Raw genomic sequence first — 18,424 nt, 5'->3', positions numbered from 1 at the left:
TCACTACGTTCGGGATTCTATTGTAGAATCCGTCGCTTCATTCAGGATTCAATGTACGCCCTTGACGGAAATATATCATTTTGATCCCTTGTAACACAAACTACTATTTCTAAAAGGTTTCTCGTACGCGGATCGGCGCACTCGAAGGTTAGGTATATTACATATACGTCTTTAGTATACCGAGAACTCCTATCATATTGGTCGAGGGCTCCGTGGATAAGTCGTTGGTCAAGAGCAGCAGGTCATGGGCCGGCCAGTCTGTGACGGACAGCACGCACACCTCTCCGATGGCCGAATTGGGCATGCCAGACTTTTCCTCCATCTCACGCAATTTGGTATATCGGTCGATGTACTCATTCTACAGGAAAATAGCATAATCTTGTATACTTTATTTAACCTGATTTAAGGTAGAAATTCTCTGCTCATGATTTTCCTAACACAAAAAATATATGTCAAAATAATTAAAAAAAAAAACAAATACATAACGCAAAACACAAATACATTTATTTATTTATACTGGTCGTATCGTATTAGATCCCCTGGATCTTACTGGGCCAACATCTAGATCCAGGATATTCCTTTAAGAATTAATAAATTAAATAATTTCAGGTATCGTCCTGAGTTAGGCCTCAAGTTGGAAGCGGGCGTAGGTAAACTTATTCCATACCTCAATAGGGAATATTAGGCAAAACTCTGCGTAGGTGGCACCACTAGCACATATAGTAAACAAACCTCATTGACATCATCAATGACACATCATGCGTCACTAGGTCAATCACGTGGCCTCCGTGAAACACGACAATCGAATGTTCGGTTCTGCCTCTCTATCACTCTTGCTTATTCGATCGATAGAGAGGCAGATAAAGAAATTTAGATTTTTGCGTTTCGCGGTAGGCCACCTGTAAACAAACCGCCTTAGTGCATCAATGTCATAATGAAAACTTGTCAAAAAACTGTTTAAGGCCTAGTATGTATATAAGTTACTCTATGGTTTACTAAACAAATCCGTGCTGCACTCTGGCGGCAGAACACTGGTAATGCATTTATAAAACACATTTTAGATTACTTATACACAAGACAACTGTGTAGTACATAATGTGACGTTCCACGGGAAAAGGTACCTTATGAGGGTTTCTAGTTTCGGAGATATGAAATGTTTTGTAAAGAGGTGAAAAAATGGTCAATTTTTTTTTATTGTGTGATCTGAAACCTTAATGCGTAACGTTTGTTTACCTGTTTTTATTTTTGTTATAAGTTAGTTATAAGCCTAGTAATGTCGTCTCAGAGTTTAGTCGAAAAGGTACCTTATGGAAAAAATATTGAAAATTCCCAAAAAAACTAGTCAATACGGGAAAAGAAGTTTGGTAGAGAACTGTATTAGCATTCTGCAAAACTAATTTGATAATTTCAGTTCTGGTTGGGGCGCCTAGCAAATATTATAACCGTACATCGACCGACATTACAAATCCAAGTAGCCTGCTATTATACCAAAGTTTCTCTCGTCAAGTCTTTCTTAACTAGTATATATCTTCATTTAGTTTGGTCGCATGCGCTGAAAAATGCCAATACCCGACGCATTACCTTATGGAATATCTGAGGTCATTGAACCTCAATGCCGCTTGTCTTCAATGGCAACCAAAATATATTATTGATAAGAAATAGACGATTTATACCATCTTTACCCCAAAATATTATTAGTTTATCCTAACTGTTCCATCATCATCATGCCTCATCATGTAACTTAACCACAAGGTACCTTTTCATTACATACAAATTATTGGTCTTTTTTAAGATTATTATGACGAAGAACTAATTAAATTTGTGGCAGTTTAATGTAAATTAATATTTTCTATTCATAAAAGATAAACTTCAATGTGATTGATGTTTTGTAGTGATGTATTATTAGATTTATTTCCATAAGGTACCTTTTCGTAAATGTATGGAGCAAATACTGTAATTGTTATGTAAATTTAAAGTGGCATAAGGGGTTAAATATAGTATTTAGTTGGGGTTTTAGGATTTATTTCATTTGAATGTCAGAATTTCTTTCATATGTGCTCAGAAAAATTGATTGTGTGTTACATTAAAAGTAAAAATATTCAATTTTCTGATTTTATATGAAAAAGTCAGAAAATACATTTTCACCTCTAAATCGGTATTGTTTTTTGTTTAAACTGTCTCTCAGTGTCGTTTTCTAATAGATACAATTGAAATCTTGAGAGCTTATTGCAATCAATCGTGAAAATGAAATAAAACTTTATTTTCAAGAGATTGGTTAGTATACACATAAATCAGTAGATATCAAAGGTTTCTATTTGCATTACAGAACAAGTCGCAACATTTTTTTAATCTCAGATATATAAGGTATTATTATTTGTAGTCAACTATGTAACTTACTTCAGGAACATAGTTTTTTAGGCGGCTAAACTTAAAACTTCTCTATCGTAAAGTTGCTCATTTCACAACATTATTTTCAAAAAATCATATCTCTGTAGCTACGCAACTTAGAAGGTTGATCTTTTGTGTTATCGATAGCTTATTTATTGTAGATTACTGGGGTATGCATACCCATATAACCATTCCAGTCGCAGAATCATCAAAGTGGTAACTAAATGTCAGATGTGTCGTAACAGAGTCCACACAATGTGTCTAGAATTGTTTCGAAACAAAGTGTCGTCGCCGTGTGTACACTTTTCCGTAACAAGGTGTCGACACATTTGTGTGCACTTTGCGTGCGGTTTGCGACTAAATCTGACAGCAAATTTGTGACAGCAAATGTCAACATAAAATACCTCTTGAAAACCAAGGTTTGTCAAACTACTATTAGTGTCTCGTGTGCTCGTAAGTAATTCTAGTAAGTCATCATGGGCGATGCAAATGATAATAATCGACCAAAACCATATAAACACCCAACACCCGTCAACCTTTTACAGAAAAGTTTTTAAAGAAATGCAATAAGCTACTTAGGTCAGCCAACGAATGCTACAAAAAGTTGTAGAGGGAAATGCTCGGAACACAATTTTTGACTTTGTAACTTGGTTTGGGCAAGTAAGGAGGTGAACATATCAAAAGTCCCCGGCCGTAGCCCTTGAGCGGGGGGGAAGAGAGGGGGCTTTGTTTGAAGGTCCCATTTTCCGGTTTTTCGATTATATCTCGGAAACTATGCATCTTAGCGACATGGCCATTTATACAAAATGAAAGTTAATTTAATTTGTTACAAGTTTATTCAGTCAATTTTTTCGATATGTTGAATAGTTTTTGAGATATCCGCTCTTGAAAGTTTATTTAGGGCTCTCAATTTTATCTTGATATATCTACATCAGTGAAGGTGCTAGGCCGTGTATGGTATCGTTTTCGTATAAATCTGGGTTGCTGAATCCATTTAAGGTATCACATTGACACCATTCCACAAAATTAAAAAAAATCTTTTTAGGGTTCCGTACCTCAAAAGCAAAAAACGGAATCCTTATAGGATCACTCGTGCGTCTGTATGTCTGTCCGTCTGAATACACAAAATAGTTCTTTACCTATAGATGACAGGAAAACCTATTAGAAATGTGCAGTCAAACGCGAGTCGGACTTAATGTACGGAACCCTTAATACGCGGGTCCGACTCGCACTTGGCCGGTTTTTTTAAAACTCCTCTTGACGCTTAACCGCTGAACCGATTTCGTTGAAATTTGGTATAGAAATAGTTTGCGTCCCGGAACAGGACATAGGATAGATCTTATAAGCAAAATCATCTTTTGAAGGTGTGAAAAGTGGCGTGGAAATTTGTACGGGAAATCAATAACCGCTGAACCGATTTATATGAAATTTGGGATGGTCTACATCTTTGATTTAGTTAAAAATGATAAAAAAAACATGACTTCAAACCTAAACTTAAACAGTATTAACTTCAAGAAGTCACTTCTGAATTCCCCCCTACACCTCATTTCACACATTTAAAGGATGATTTTTGAGATAACTTATTATGTCCTGTCTCGGGAGTTAAAATATATGTGTACTAAATTTAAATTAAAACTGTTTAGCAGTTTAAGCGTGAAGAGGAGTTTAAAAGAAAGTATTTTGATAAGTTTATATGTTTTTACTTTGGAATGGTGTCAATGTGATACCTACCATAACTAAATTTGGTACTGCGAATTTATACGAAAACGATACCAAACATGGCCTCGTAGCTTTACTGTTGTAGAAGTCAAAATAAAATTGAGAGCCCTAAATTCTTATTACTTGGCCAAACTTGTGTAGAAGGAAAAGGAAAAATAAAAGTCTTCGGCAGGAATATAAGACACAAATATATTTTTTTTTGCGTTACTATTTCAATCATCAAATATAAACATACCTTGATTATACAGGGTTACTTTTTTACCGGTACAATAAATTTTACCACATCATTGGTATCGATAATAGATCACATTGCACAAATAATTTTTTTTTATTATTTCGCATCAATTAATTTATCCTTCACCAATTTAGTAACTTCTGGTTGCACTAATTACAAGGTGTCAACGGTATGAAATCGCGCGCGATGACGTAAACAAACAGTTACCAGTTAGTGCGTTTGCTAATTGATGCGCAAGGCATCCACATTTTCTAGTACTTTAGCGGATAAGTTCGGGCATTGGTATTTTTGTTTTTTTGTTTCCAAATAGTAGTAACAAAGAATGCTGGTATTTTTTATTTTTAGCAACAATTACGTATGTTGATTTATTGTACTGGTAAAAAGTAACCCTGTATTATTCTAGTGAGATTCTCAAAGATAAACAAAAACATTTACTTAAAAAATTACAACGTCGAAATGTCACGGAACTTGTGAGGGTAATATGTGAAAAATAAAAACTTTTATGACAAAAAAATCTAGACACAATTTAAGAAGCATCCAATTGCGTCGAGGAATCATCTGTATTTTTGCTTGTTTCATTACCTCCTCGCTTCTTTTTTTGTCCTTTGTATTCTGTAGCAATTTGTTGGATCTGAAAATAAAGATAACTTGCGTCGTCACGGATGTCGATTTATAGGTTTTAGGGAGTGCAGAATTCGAAAACGATGATTATTTTATAATCCAAGATGGCGGCTACGTATTTTGTCATAAAAGTCGTCATGAATATCGTTTTATAGGTTTTAGGAAGTGCCGATTTCGAAAATGATGACCAGTTTGGAATCCAAGATGTGTGCCGTGCACTTTGTCATAAAAGTCGTCATGGATATCGTTTTATAGGTTTTAGGGAGTGCAGAATTCGAAAATGATGACCATTTTGGATTCCAAGATGTCTGCCGTGCACTTTGTCATATAAGCCGTCATAGATGTTGATTTATATGTGTTAGGAAGAGCAGATTTCGAAAATGATGACCATGACTAATACAACGACATCCATGTCGACTTTTAACATAGTGCATGGCCGCCATCTTGGATTCCAAAATAGTTATTATTTTCGAAATCTGCGCTCCCTAAAACCTATAAAACGACAGCCATGACGACTTTTATGACATATTGCATGGCCGCCATTTTGGGTTCCTAAATGGTCATCATTTTCGAAATCAGGGCCCCCTAAAACCTATAAAACGACACCCATGACAACTTTTATGACATAGTGCATAGCCGCCATTTTAGATTCCAAAATGGCCATCATTTTCAAAATCTGCGTCCCCTAAAACCTCTAGAACGACATCCATGACGACTTTTATGACATAGTGCATGGCCGCCATTCTGGATTCCAAAATGGTCATCATTTTCGAAAGCGGGGCCCCCTAAAATCTATAAAACGACATCCATGACGATTTTTATGACATAGTGCATGGCCGCCATCTTGGAATCCAAAATGGTCATCGTTTTCAAAATCTGCGCCCCCTAAAACCTATAAAACGACACCCATGACGACTTTTATGACATAGTGCATGGCCACCATTTTGGAATCCAAAATGGTCATCATTTTCTAAATCTGCGCGCCCCAAAACCTATAAAACGACATCCATGACGACTCTTATGACATAGTGCATGGCCGCCATTTTGGAATCGAAAATGGTTATCATTTTCGAAATCTGCGCCCCCTAAAACCTATAAAACGACACCCATGACGACTTTTATGATATAGTGCATGGCCGCCATTCTGGATTCCAAAATGGTCATCATTTTCGAAAGTGGGGCCCCCTAAAACCTATAAAACGACATCCATGACGACTTTTATGACATAGTGCATGGCCGCCATCGTGGAATCCAAAATGGTCATCGTTTTCGAAATCTGCGCCCCCTAAAACCTATAAAACGACACCCATGACGACTTTTATGACATAGTGCATGGCCACCATTTTGGAATCCAAAATGGTCATCATTTTTTAAATCTGCGCCCCCCAAAACCTATAAAACGACACCCATGACGACTTTTATGACATAGTGCATGGCCGCCATTTTGGATTTCAAAATGGTCATCATTTTCTAAATCGGGGCCCCCTAAAACTTATAAAACGACATCCATGACGACTTTTATGACATAGTGCATGGCCGCCATCTTGGAATACAAAATGGTCATCATTTTTGAAATCTGCGCCTCCTATAACCTCTAAAACGACACCCATGACGACTTTTATGGCATAGTGCATGGCCGCCATTTTGGATTCCAAAATGGTCATCATTTTCAAAATTGGGGCCCCCTAAAACGTATAAAACGACATCCATGACGACTTTTATGACACAGTGCATGGCCGCCATTTTGGATTCCAAAATGGTCATCATTTTCGAAATCGGCACTCCCTAAAACCTATAAATCGACACCCATCTCGACTTTTATGACAAAGTGTTTGGCTACCATCTGCATTTCTATTATTTTTTCGTACAAAAATGGCCCCCTGTCAACTTCCAACCGAGATTTAATCGATAATTTATTCGATTAATATTCAGATTAATTCAATTTCAACCTATGTTAGGTCGACTAAACTAATCGCGATTTAATTTGAGGATTAACTTTTTTTATTCCATTAATTAGTCGAATAAACAGTTAATCTATTAAGTCCCATCTCTGACCACGGCATTTTTACACTTTGAGAATATCTGAAAACAAATGAACACAAGGAGCCATTTTGTAAATCCAGTAACTTTGTTATTACTTTTGACAGCGCGTGTCATGTGTCTACACAGAGTCGACACAAAGTCGAAACATTTGCGACTACTTTGTGACTGCAATATTTCTCAGCCTTAAACCATATTTATACATCATAATTAACAAGTTTCGTAGTATGTAAAGCGTTATTTCTGTTATTTAAGTATAGTATACGCATCGAAGTACTAAAAATGCATCAAATAATATAGTTATGAACACAGGCACTGAGAAGTAAACAATTTCATTTCCGGCTAAACTAAAACAATGTGGTGGCGCGTTGATTATATTACACTTAGTTTATCAAATCACTCGAGCAGTTTAATTCCCCATTATAATTTAAGTCCTATTGTAATATAAATGCAAACAATATATAATTACGTCTTGTAATCCGTTTTAGAGATGGCGTATTAATGTCACTTATTTTTATTTAACTATTTTTCCATCTGACAGTTTCCATTTGACAGGAACAAAATGAACGAATGATATTGGCAGAAAGTAGTCGCAAACTCGAAACAATGTGTGCACACGGCGACCACACTTTATGTCACTTTGTGTCATGTGTCGACCCTTCCCCATTTCTGGTAACTGTGTCGACACGGCGACGACTCTGCGACTGGAATTGTGACCGAAACAGACGGTGTCGACACAAGATGTGTCTACACCGCGTCGTAACGGCGACTGGAAATGGTTGTATGGGTAACTCCATACCCGCCATAAGGTACCTTTGCCCGTGGGACGTCACATATGTATACTAAGTTCTATACATATCATATATAGCATATACAGGAATGTAGGTTATCTGAGAGATCGTTCTTTAGCGAGAAGACCGCCGATTATAATGACCTCTACATTTAAGTTTGTGGTTTGTACCATTTGCTTATGTTGGGGTATTCATTAAGAATAGTATTGTTATATGTGCTTGTTATTATGATGCATATAAAATGGATCTAAGATACCTGTTGTTGAATAAATTGCTTTCGAAATTTTAAAAACTGTTGCCGCTTATCTTCAAGTCCACCTCCTGATTTAGCAACCTCAGGTAATGCAGTTTCTTGGCCTACAACAAACATAATAACAGTACCGCAACCCAAATATTGCCTATTTGTAATTAAATATTGCCCAAATATTGCCTATTTGTAAAAAAAAAAAACAAAATGATCATCAAACATGTACTTACTCAGCTTAACATTTTCATCCGAAGGTTCAGTTACGGTAGTGTTAGAGGATGCAGGTGTATGTATGTCTTTTAATGTAAGTATTTCTTCTGATGACCCAGCCTAAAAATAAAATCAATAAAAATGAACATTACCCAGTAAGTAATGTAAGTATAGTCCATGATCCAAACAACCTTGGCGAGGACAAAATAATAAAAATAGCAGTATTTTCGCAAATTTTACTTATATAATAATCATATCAATTTTTATCAGATCACAGCTACATTTTGCCCTTGCCATTACGGCCCCGACATAATCACAAGGTTTTTATATTTGCAACCTATAAATGAAGTAAGTGATAAGTTTCGTTTTATCGTCAGGGCCAGTCAAGGCAACACGTGGAAACATTATTAGGTCAGACAACAAATGCTCAATAAAGTTGTAGAAGGAAATGCTACGAACACATTTTTGACTTCGAAACTTTGTATGGGCTAGTTAGGAGGTGAACATATCAAAAGCCTCCGGCCGTAGCCCTTGCACTGTAGGAAATAAAGGTAGTGGACCCCGCAGTAATTCCTCTGCCAGAAAAAACTTTACATTATGATAAAGTATCAATAAATAAAAAGTACATATTGTATAAATTTCCAAAAAATAATAATAATAATAGGATTTAAGTAAATACCCAAAGTCTTAAATCGTTAATATCTTTTTACGGAAATATGCTCCATTCAAACTTTCGTCTTCACCAGACATATATATATTCATGTAAGGTATTGCAACAATAAAGTCTATTTTTTATTCGGTAGACTAAAATGACATTTCATAATATGAACTTAAAATGTCATTTCATACTATGAAATGTCATTTTAGTCTACCGAATAAAATAGACTTTATATGAAACATCAAAAAAAAATATCCCAGCAGGTAAATATAGTTGGTCAAGCAGATCTTGTCAGTAGAAAAAGGCGGCAAATTTGAAAAATGTAGGCGCGAAGGGATATCGTCCCATAGAAAATTTGAATTTAGCGCCTTTTTTTACTGACAAGATCTGCTTGACCAGCTATATTTGGTAAAATAATTTTGGACGGAGGAATTATTCGATTAAATATATACAGATTCGTATTTTTAGGTATAAATACGTAACATAGGAGTGTTTTTAGGGTTCCGTACCTCAAAAGGAAAAAACGGAACCCTTATAGGATCACTCGTACGTCTGTCTGTCTGTCTGTCTGTCACAGCCTATTTTCTCGGAAACTACTGGACCAATTAAGTTGAAATTTAATACACATATAGTCATAAATTTTGAGCTGTGGCCGTATTGTCAGGCGGCGCTATAATTTATTTACTACATAGGTAGGCACTACATCCGTACTACGTACGTCGACTCGTTTGCTAGTCCAGTAAAAATAGAAATAAAACATACAGGTTGTGCGGTGGAGCATGATGGTTCAATGATGAAAGTACTTTTCCTTGGTGCCGGCACGCTCTGGGAACTACCCTTGCTCTTAGCTGTTACCGCAACCGGCAGCCCTGTGTTGGTGTGTTATTTAAATGTATATGAGTGAATTGCAAAAAAAAAATTACGTAATTAGGCGCAGCTAAGAAGCTGTGATTAATCTTAACTTAATTGATGCATTTGTGTTAGGAAGATTACCTATGTAAATTGTATTGTATTTATTGTACTTAATTCGTACACATTAAGTCTATTATTGCATACGCTAACACACTTTCATGCATCTAACTTAAATATAAATGGCTTAACTGTGGTAACGCAATGGAATGGAATGGATCAATTAACTTTAGACTAATTACAGGTGACAAAACTTACGTGAGACACAGTAGACATATTATAGTATTTTATGCAACCGTTGTTTAAGAGAGGTCAAAAAAGGCGAGTGGCGTGAGTAACAATTTGAGGCGAAGCCGAAAATTGTTAATAAAGACGCCACGAGTAATTTTTGACTCAGTTAAACAACGTAGCATACAATACTTTTTCTACGATTTGTCGTCACTTACTTTGAAATAAAATTATAAATTTATCGAATATTTTTCATTCAAGAAATAGCAAATAATAAAAGGTAAGGGCGGGAAAAGAATGAATGAAATAAAAAAACATGTCTATGGTTCACTCATTTGTCAAAGATGGCAATTAAAATTAGGTTGGCAACAATGTATTTCATACAATATTTTTAAGTGGTGATTACACGAAGTATCGTAAAAGTGCCAAAAAGATACTGCGTGTACGCACAAATACTTTTTTTGGGAATAGACTAAAGACTTGTCTTGACAACTATAAGATAGGGGTTTAAACTTAAAGGTATGTGCACAACCCTTTAAATGACAAATAAAGGTACGGGAGTAGAAAAAATATATTGAGAACGGGTCACTCGCGTATTTTAAGTCGAGTCGAGTCGCTCGGCATGGTACGGAGTGAAACATATCGAGCGTTTTGCGACTTAAAATACGCGAGTGACCCGTTCTAATATATTTAATAATTACAGGTGCTTAACTATGTACAATTTTTTTGCAATTCTGTCATAATATATGATGAAGTAGGCACTTAAATCAATATGGTTCTCGGTTCAATACATTTTTCAGTCTGGTAACAAGCAAAATTAAAATTAGGTAAAAGACGTTTTTCTTCTCCCGTATTTTAATTTGTCATTTAAAAGGTCGTGCACTCCTTTAAAACCCTACCATATAGTTGTCAAGACAAGTCTTTAGTCCATTCCCCAAAAAAGATTTTGTGCATACACCAAACAATATAATACTCACTAGGAGAAGAACGATAACTCCATACAAAAAAATGTCCCCAAACGTTTATACGTTTATACTAGTAGCGCCTTCGTTGTGTACCAAACACTAAAGTTGACAACCGGTTTAGCCTGGCGGGTATTGATATTATAGGTATATAGTAATTCTGTTCAGAGATGTGAAAAATACTTTATAAAAAGTATTTAAATACAAAATACAAATACTTCCTTGATAATACTATTTCAAATGCAAAATACAAAATAGTTTTTGAATTTGTATTTAAATACAAAATACGAAATAGGTATTTTCAAAATACTTTTTAAAAATACAAATACTTTTGCAATAAAAGGTACTCTGAGTAGTGAATACCTAGTCTGAATTAAAAAGTATTACTCGGAATTTCCGAGTTGAAAAGACTCTTTATTCTTTGAAATCAATCCTCTATCTAAAGTGCAAATTTCTAGTTTGCATATATTAACCGGTAGGATGTAGGTATGGATGATGGTTTTTAACGGCCAACTTTTAAAGCATTAATTTGTAATGTTTTATAGCTAGTATAATGCCTCTCGTTAGTGTGATGAAAACGTCTCGTTTGTGTTTCACCAGGGCAGAAAAGTTTGTTCTCCTCTAGTGCCTTGAAAGTCTTGGAACCCTCGCAACACTCAAGATTCCACTTTTTTAGCCACTCGCTACGTTTGTGGTCATGTGAGACGTTACTAAACAGATTCAACAGTTCCTGAGGTTAAAACAATGAAAGAGTTGCCAGGATTGTAACATCAGAAGAGATTGTAACTCCTACCTACATTACCTACCTACTATAAAGTATTTTGTATTTTGAAAATAGAAAATAGGTCCCAAAAACTATTTCAAATAAAATACAAAATAGTTTTCTTCAAAAGGTATTTAAATACAAAATACAAAATAGGTATTTTGCATTTTGTATTTGCATTTTAAATACAAGTATTTCAAATAAGTCACATCTCTGATTCTGTTAATAAACATATTTGTTATCTTCATATCACGAAATATATGAAAGATGCAAATAAACCCTTGTTTGTGGTATTATCAATTGATTTAAATAAAAGGCATGTTTATATTTATAATATTGTATTATTTATTAAAAAAATGTTTTACTTATAGAAATATACACTGAAAACTGGCAACTTAATAAAAAATAGACATTAATAAAGCGCATTCACAAAGTTTTCAGTATTATACAAATAACATTAGGCATGCCTACCTATTACACTTTACACACAGATACACTACACTTTACACACGGCATTTTACACAGATTTCCAACTTGTATTCATACATTTCTTCACGGTTAATTAATACGCTTTCCAGATGCGTTATGACTCGGTTCCTTCTGAACCCACTAAAGCTGTATAAATTTCACTCTGGCTGCTTCAACAGCCGTTGCTCCGCATTTAGCACATTTTCTATGTGCATTATTGCTGTAATCTATGTAGGTACAGACTTACAGTCTTAAGTGGTTGTACCGCTACGTTGTATTTATTATTTAAAGATTTAATAAATACAATTTTCGTTATGAACTTTAACCACAGCAGTTGGACAGAGTCATTGACAAATATATTTTTTTATTATGGTGGGTAGACGTACCTACCCTCCATATATTTTATGAACATTGATAAAGACAGTTGGATGCAAATATTCATTATAAAACTTAATCGCGTGTAATTAAGTTTTAAGCGATTTAAGTCCCGTTTTATGATTAATTATGTATAAAATTCGTGATAATTTAAATCAGAGTTGGGAGCAATGTTGCTGTAGAAAAATATTTTTATTTTTATTACTCGCAACTTTTTCGCTGAGGCCAACGTACACATAGAAGCTTCAGGCGCACACATGCGCATTTATTTGGGGACATAACTTTCTTAGGAAGTGAACAGGCCTTGGCATACACGCAGTATCTTTTTGGCGATTTTACGATACTTCGTGTAATGACCACTTAAAAAATATTGAATGAAATACAGTGTTGCCAACCTTATTTTAAATGTCATCTCTGACAAATACATAGATATAAGAATATATACAGATACCTTCCAAGCGAGCTATCAGTGGGACCACTTTTTGTTTAGTGTACGATTAACAAAGCGACCCACTTTGCTGTAGCCATGTCGATAAAGTCATATCGATAAACTATCGACATTTCTTGCAATTTTAATTTTACTTCAAAGGTTTAACTATACCTAAAATGAACAAAAACGCTTTTTTTCTTTATTGTGGTTATCAGATCACAATTTTATAGTCACGCCCCAGGAGAGAACCAAGGGAAAGTTCAAATATTTAATTAAAATACATGTCGGAGCGTCACTCCAGAAGGACGTATTGCAGCGTTACAGTTCATAGTTAAAGACGCCTGTATAAAGTCGATTAGCAATGTTTGGCTTCGTATTACTGGGTTGTAACGAAATTCATAATGTTGCGTAGAGAGTAACGCCATCTATTGGCGTGTTGTTGAACTAAAATGACAGGTAGAAGGCTTTGGAACGTCAAGAGGGTTCTCTTGGGTGAAGGTGGGCACGAGTTGGTAGTTTTGTCGTTATGTCGGTGGACCGGTCGAGCAGGTGTGCCTGCTTGACTTAAAAGGCGGGAGCGGTGAGGCTCCGTAATCAGACTTGATCGGACCGCGCTAGAGATCGGACGTTAGCCAACCTCGTGCCTAATTCGCCACGTTCTTGAAGGCTTATACCTGAAGGATTATTCTGAAAGCTTATAGAATCCAACGTTCTTTAACCATTTAGCTAAGTGTTTTATTCCAAGTGTTATTTTGATTTCTTACGTGTGATTAGAAGCTTACCTTTGTAAAATAAAGAGAAGAAGTGTTGTTTTGAAAAGATGTGTCCCGCCGAGTTTGTTGCCGGTCCCATATTGGGATACCCTTCTCCAATAGAGAAGGAATTAAATCTTCTCGGGTCAGAGGTGTACGGTTGGAGCCGGCCTAGCTTGATTTGAATAAAGACTTGAACGATTTTATGTGATCCTTTTATTTGAGTGCTATCCAAATACATCCCAATAGCGACTAGATATTTTAGTAGGCACTAGTATGGTTAACAAGTCCGAAAGTTTATTTCATGCACTGGTAGCATACTGGGTTAGCTGTGAAGTAATACATTGAGATACTACGCCCACCCGCCATCCTGTAAATACCCCATGCTGCCTGCTGCTGCTCTCCGTCATCAGAAGTGGGATGCCGAGTCTCATGTATTGCTTACAGAGCCACGTGGGAGTGCGGTGTATTTACGGTGTGTTTTTGGTGACCTACATCGAGACACGTGGTAATGGTAAGCTCACGTGTCTAACCTTAATTGAAAGTGTGCTGCAACCTGAGCAGAGACAACTTACAGATGCCATCACGCCTGTAACACAGAAGCAGCTGTGCAGTATCTTCTGTGATGGAGATTTGGAAATAAAAGGACAGGTTTCGTTCTGATTGTTTATTAGTGATTTTTATTTTGAGTGTAATGGCGAAGCATAACAGTCGAACGTAACTAATTAGCTGTCACTTTTCGTATTGGCCCTTTTACCTTTTTACTCATTTTAGGAACACGTGTTTGTTCATGGAGTAAAATAAAACACACTCATTGAAGTTTAAATCATATTCTGAGTTTTTAAAAGTCCTGTATCCATTGGTAACATGCCTTTTGTGTGCGCTACTAGGGCATTTCACAAACCTTGGAGTTTAAGCTGCATACATGATAGAACTGATACCGTGCAAATGATGATTTCAGTAACAGCCAGCTACGATAAACCACATCGTGCATCTCGCCATCAGCCACAGTAACGGCAACTGCAAGGCGGAAAGCGTCAGCCTTGGTGTTGGGTTGGTCTTCACCACCACGACCTTTGACTTGGACACGTGCATCATACTTTATTATCTGGTGAGCAGTTCACATTTCGTTGGGGTTATTTTGAGTTGTTTTACTTCAGATTGGAACTCTTGAGCGAGTTTCTGTTTAAAGCTAAAGTAGAAAGCGAAAGTAAGATGAGCCGTTGGTGCGGCGCTATTTGATGTTGATTTAAGATAATTTTGTGACAATGGATGTTGAAATTTAATGTGTATGGTATAGTTGGTATACCATTTGAATAGAGATTAAATGCGATCATTTGGAGTTGTGAGTTTCAATACACATTGTCACAAGGTCTCAAGTGCGCACGGTCAGAATAACCAAGCGAAGTTACTGTCTATTATAGTTGTAATGGTTAAAATGTGTCATCGTGCAGTTCATAATGCTCAATTACAGTCAGTCAGATTACACTTACCAAGCGTAGACGTAGGCGTAAAACACCGGAAGTAGATTTTTATGTTCTTTTCCGTTGCTGTGCGGCCACACGTGGTGGCGTGCGTTTGGTCTGTGTCATCGGCTGGTGTTGCTAAGTGTAGCATTGCTAGATGATCGGATGGCGGTCCGGTCGTGCATTCATGATGATGGTGGTCATTGTGAGTGTAGCATTGCTAGATGATCGGATGGTGGTCCGGTCGTGCATTCATGATGATGGTGGTCATTGTGAGTGTAGCATTGCTAGACGATCGGATGGTGGTCCGGTCGTGCATTCATGATGATGGTGGTCATTGTGAGTGTAGCATTGCTAGACGATCGGATGGTGGTCCGGTCGTGCATTCATGATGATGGTGGTCTTTGTGAGTGAAGCATTGCTAGATGATCGGATGGTGGTCCGGTCATGCATTCATGATGATGGTGGTCATTGTGAGTGTAGCATTGCGAGATGATCGGATGGTGGTCCAGTCACGAGTTCATGATGATGGTGGTCATTGTGAGCTTTATAGATTTAACGAGTGTAATTTAAACACAGTACATTTGTGCAATTGCTGTTGCGATCATTAGATCTAGATTGATTGAAAGACTGTCTTTGGTGACCCTGTTTTTGTTTTATCTACCCCGACCGTATAATTGGTCAAGTTAGCCGAGCAATAAGAATCACATGTGATCATTGATTTTATTCGATGATGAATGAGACCCAAATTGTTGGTCAGGAGTGACCGAGCGATATGATACTGTGCTGTGTATCTTGTTTCAGAAGCAAATGCATACACCCACACACGAGGACGTGTGTACCGCAGGACGGCCGTGTCGGAGCGTCACTCCAGAAGGACGTATTGCAGCGTTACAGTTCATAGTTAAAGACGCCTGTATAAAGTCGATTAGCAATGTTTGGCTTCGTATTACTGGGTTGTAACGAAATTCATAATGTTGCGTAGAGAGTAACGCCATCTATTGGCGTGTTGTTGAACTAAAATGACAGGTAGAAGGCTTTGGAACGTCAAGAGGGTTCTCTTGGGTGAAGGTGGGCACGAGTTGGTAGTTTTGTCGTTATGTCGGTGGACCGGTCGAGCAGGTGTGCCTGCTTGACTTAAAAGGCGGGAGCGGTGAGGCTCCGTAATCAGACTTGATCGGACCGCGCTAGAGATCGGACGTTAGCCAACCTCGTGCCTAATTCGCCACGTTCTTGAAGGCTTATACCTGAAGGATTATTCTGAAAGCTTATAGAATCCAACGTTCTTTAACCATTTAGCTAAGTGTTTTATTCCAAGTGTTATTTTGATTTCTTACGTGTGATTAGAAGCTTACCTTTGTAAAATAAAGAGAAGAAGTGTTGTTGTGAAAAGATGTGTCCCGCCGAGTTTGTTGCCGGTCCCATATTGGGATACCCTTCTCCAATAGAGAAGGAATTAAATCTTCTCGGGTCAGAGGTGTACGGTTGGAGCCGGCCTAGCTTGATTTGAATAAAGACTTGAACGATTTTATGTGATCCTTTTATTTGAGTGCTATCCAAATACATCCCAATAGCGACTAGATATTTTAGTAGGCACTAGTATGGTTAACAAGTCCGAAAGTTTATTTCATGCACTGGTAGCATACTGGGTTAGCTGTGAAGTAATACATTGAGATACTACGCCCACCCGCCATCCTGTGTAAACACCCGTGCTGCCCTGCTGGCCTCCGTCATACATAAATACCTACTAAAATAGGTGGTCCGCAATAATTGAATTATTTTATTACATTACATTATCCATTAGCATTTCAATTATGTTTATGTTTAACGAAGATATTGAAGCTTCAATTAATAGCTATTTCGTTCCGCTGTGTAGCGTTTATCGATATATAACATGATTAAAATCGACTTTTCACATCCCTAAAAGAGCACATATATACGTTTTTACGCACAACCTGGGTCGCCTAAAAAGGGGCCACTTGGATTTGAAGTCCATCTTGTCAACAGTATGGTTGTCCATTTTTGACAAACGGCATTTTTAAAAGAGCAAGGAGAGAGAAATAATACTAGTTGCTGCGCCGTGAAAGAGAACAGACAGAGTAGGGGGCTTGGACAAATAGGTGAACCATAGACATGTTTTTTTTAAATTTCATTCATTCATTCATTCTTTTCCCTTAATTAAATTAAAAAGATATGTAAAATTTTCAATTTTATTTCAAAGTGTTGTAAAACTTTACTTCTCCTTGACTGTTCCGCTTGATGGTTCTACCAAGAATGCATCAACGACACCAAACCTCCTAACCGCCATGACTAAAAAATGGCGGGCAAATTATCATTGCTGATTGGTTGATACTAACTGTCAAACCTGACCAATCAGAGTTTAGCAACAGTCCCATTAGTAAGTTTGACCCAATCATATTCATGAAAAGTCCAGTGTTGCCAGTATAATATTAATTATTGGTGCGTTCAAAACGTATGATGATAATCTGTTGGGTGTTGCCTTTTTAATCGTGTTTATAATAACACTGCGTTCACAAAAAATCATAAACGTGTTTGCTTAAATTCAATGTAAATACAAAAATCATGACATTCGGCCATCAGACTACGTGCAGACTCCGGCGCACGTAAAATAAAACCAAGAAAATATCACAGGAACGCAATGCATTATACAATAAAACAAATGAAGTAACCAAATTTCATATTATTATTTTTGTTTTTATAACATTAATAACATTATTGTTCAATAGTACATTAATAAATAATTAGAGATAGGACATTATAAGCAATCACTTGCAATCATGACATTAGGCCATTTTACTGATAGTTAATCTTAATTAAAGCTATGTACGCTTATTACAGAGATTCTACATTTATACACAAACATATGACAGTATACTTCAAATCGGACATAATTAACCTAAGTAGAATCTGAGTCAGAACTGCTATCGTCATTGTCAGTCATAACATTGAGGGCTTTAACATTAATCCATGGTCTCATTCGGTCAGCTGAGACTACAGAACAGTATTTCTTCGACTTTATGAAACCAGGGATATTAGTGATTTCGTACCTGTCATTACCTAATATCTTAGTAATTTTGTATGGACCTATGAATTTGGGTAAAAGTTTTTTGCTTTGTCCTGGATTTTCCGCAAAAGAAATTT

The 18,424-nt window shown here is 36.6% G+C and overlaps 1 protein-coding gene across 1 annotated transcript; it reads right to left on the bottom strand.

Moving 5' to 3' along the window:
- Positions 1-157: 157 nt before the first annotated feature.
- LOC134666922 (uncharacterized) lies at positions 158-8,548 on the bottom strand. The gene is made up of 4 exons (XM_063524227.1): positions 8,540-8,548; positions 8,272-8,371; positions 8,051-8,151; positions 158-358 (listed from the first exon to the last, which is right to left on the bottom strand). The coding sequence occupies exons 1-4, from the start codon at positions 8,546-8,548 to the stop codon at positions 158-160; spliced, it is 411 nt and encodes a 136-aa protein (XP_063380297.1).
- Positions 8,549-18,424: the final 9,876 nt, after the last annotated feature.

The sequence above is a fragment of the Cydia fagiglandana genome, chromosome 8, assembly GCF_963556715.1.
Source record: "Cydia fagiglandana chromosome 8, ilCydFagi1.1, whole genome shotgun sequence".
NCBI lineage: Eukaryota > Metazoa > Arthropoda > Insecta > Lepidoptera > Tortricidae > Cydia > Cydia fagiglandana.
This window is presented reverse-complemented; position numbering and strand designations above follow the sequence as displayed.

Coding starts and splice junctions, on each gene's coding strand:
- LOC134666922 (XM_063524227.1), bottom strand. Junction 8,152..8,271: donor GGATGAAAATGTTAAGCTGA/GTAAGTACATGT, acceptor TGTTTGTTGTAG/GCCAAGAAACTGCATTACCT. Junction 359..8,050: donor AGCAATTTATTCAACAACAG/GTATCTTAGATC, acceptor ATTTTCCTGTAG/AATGAGTACATCGACCGATA.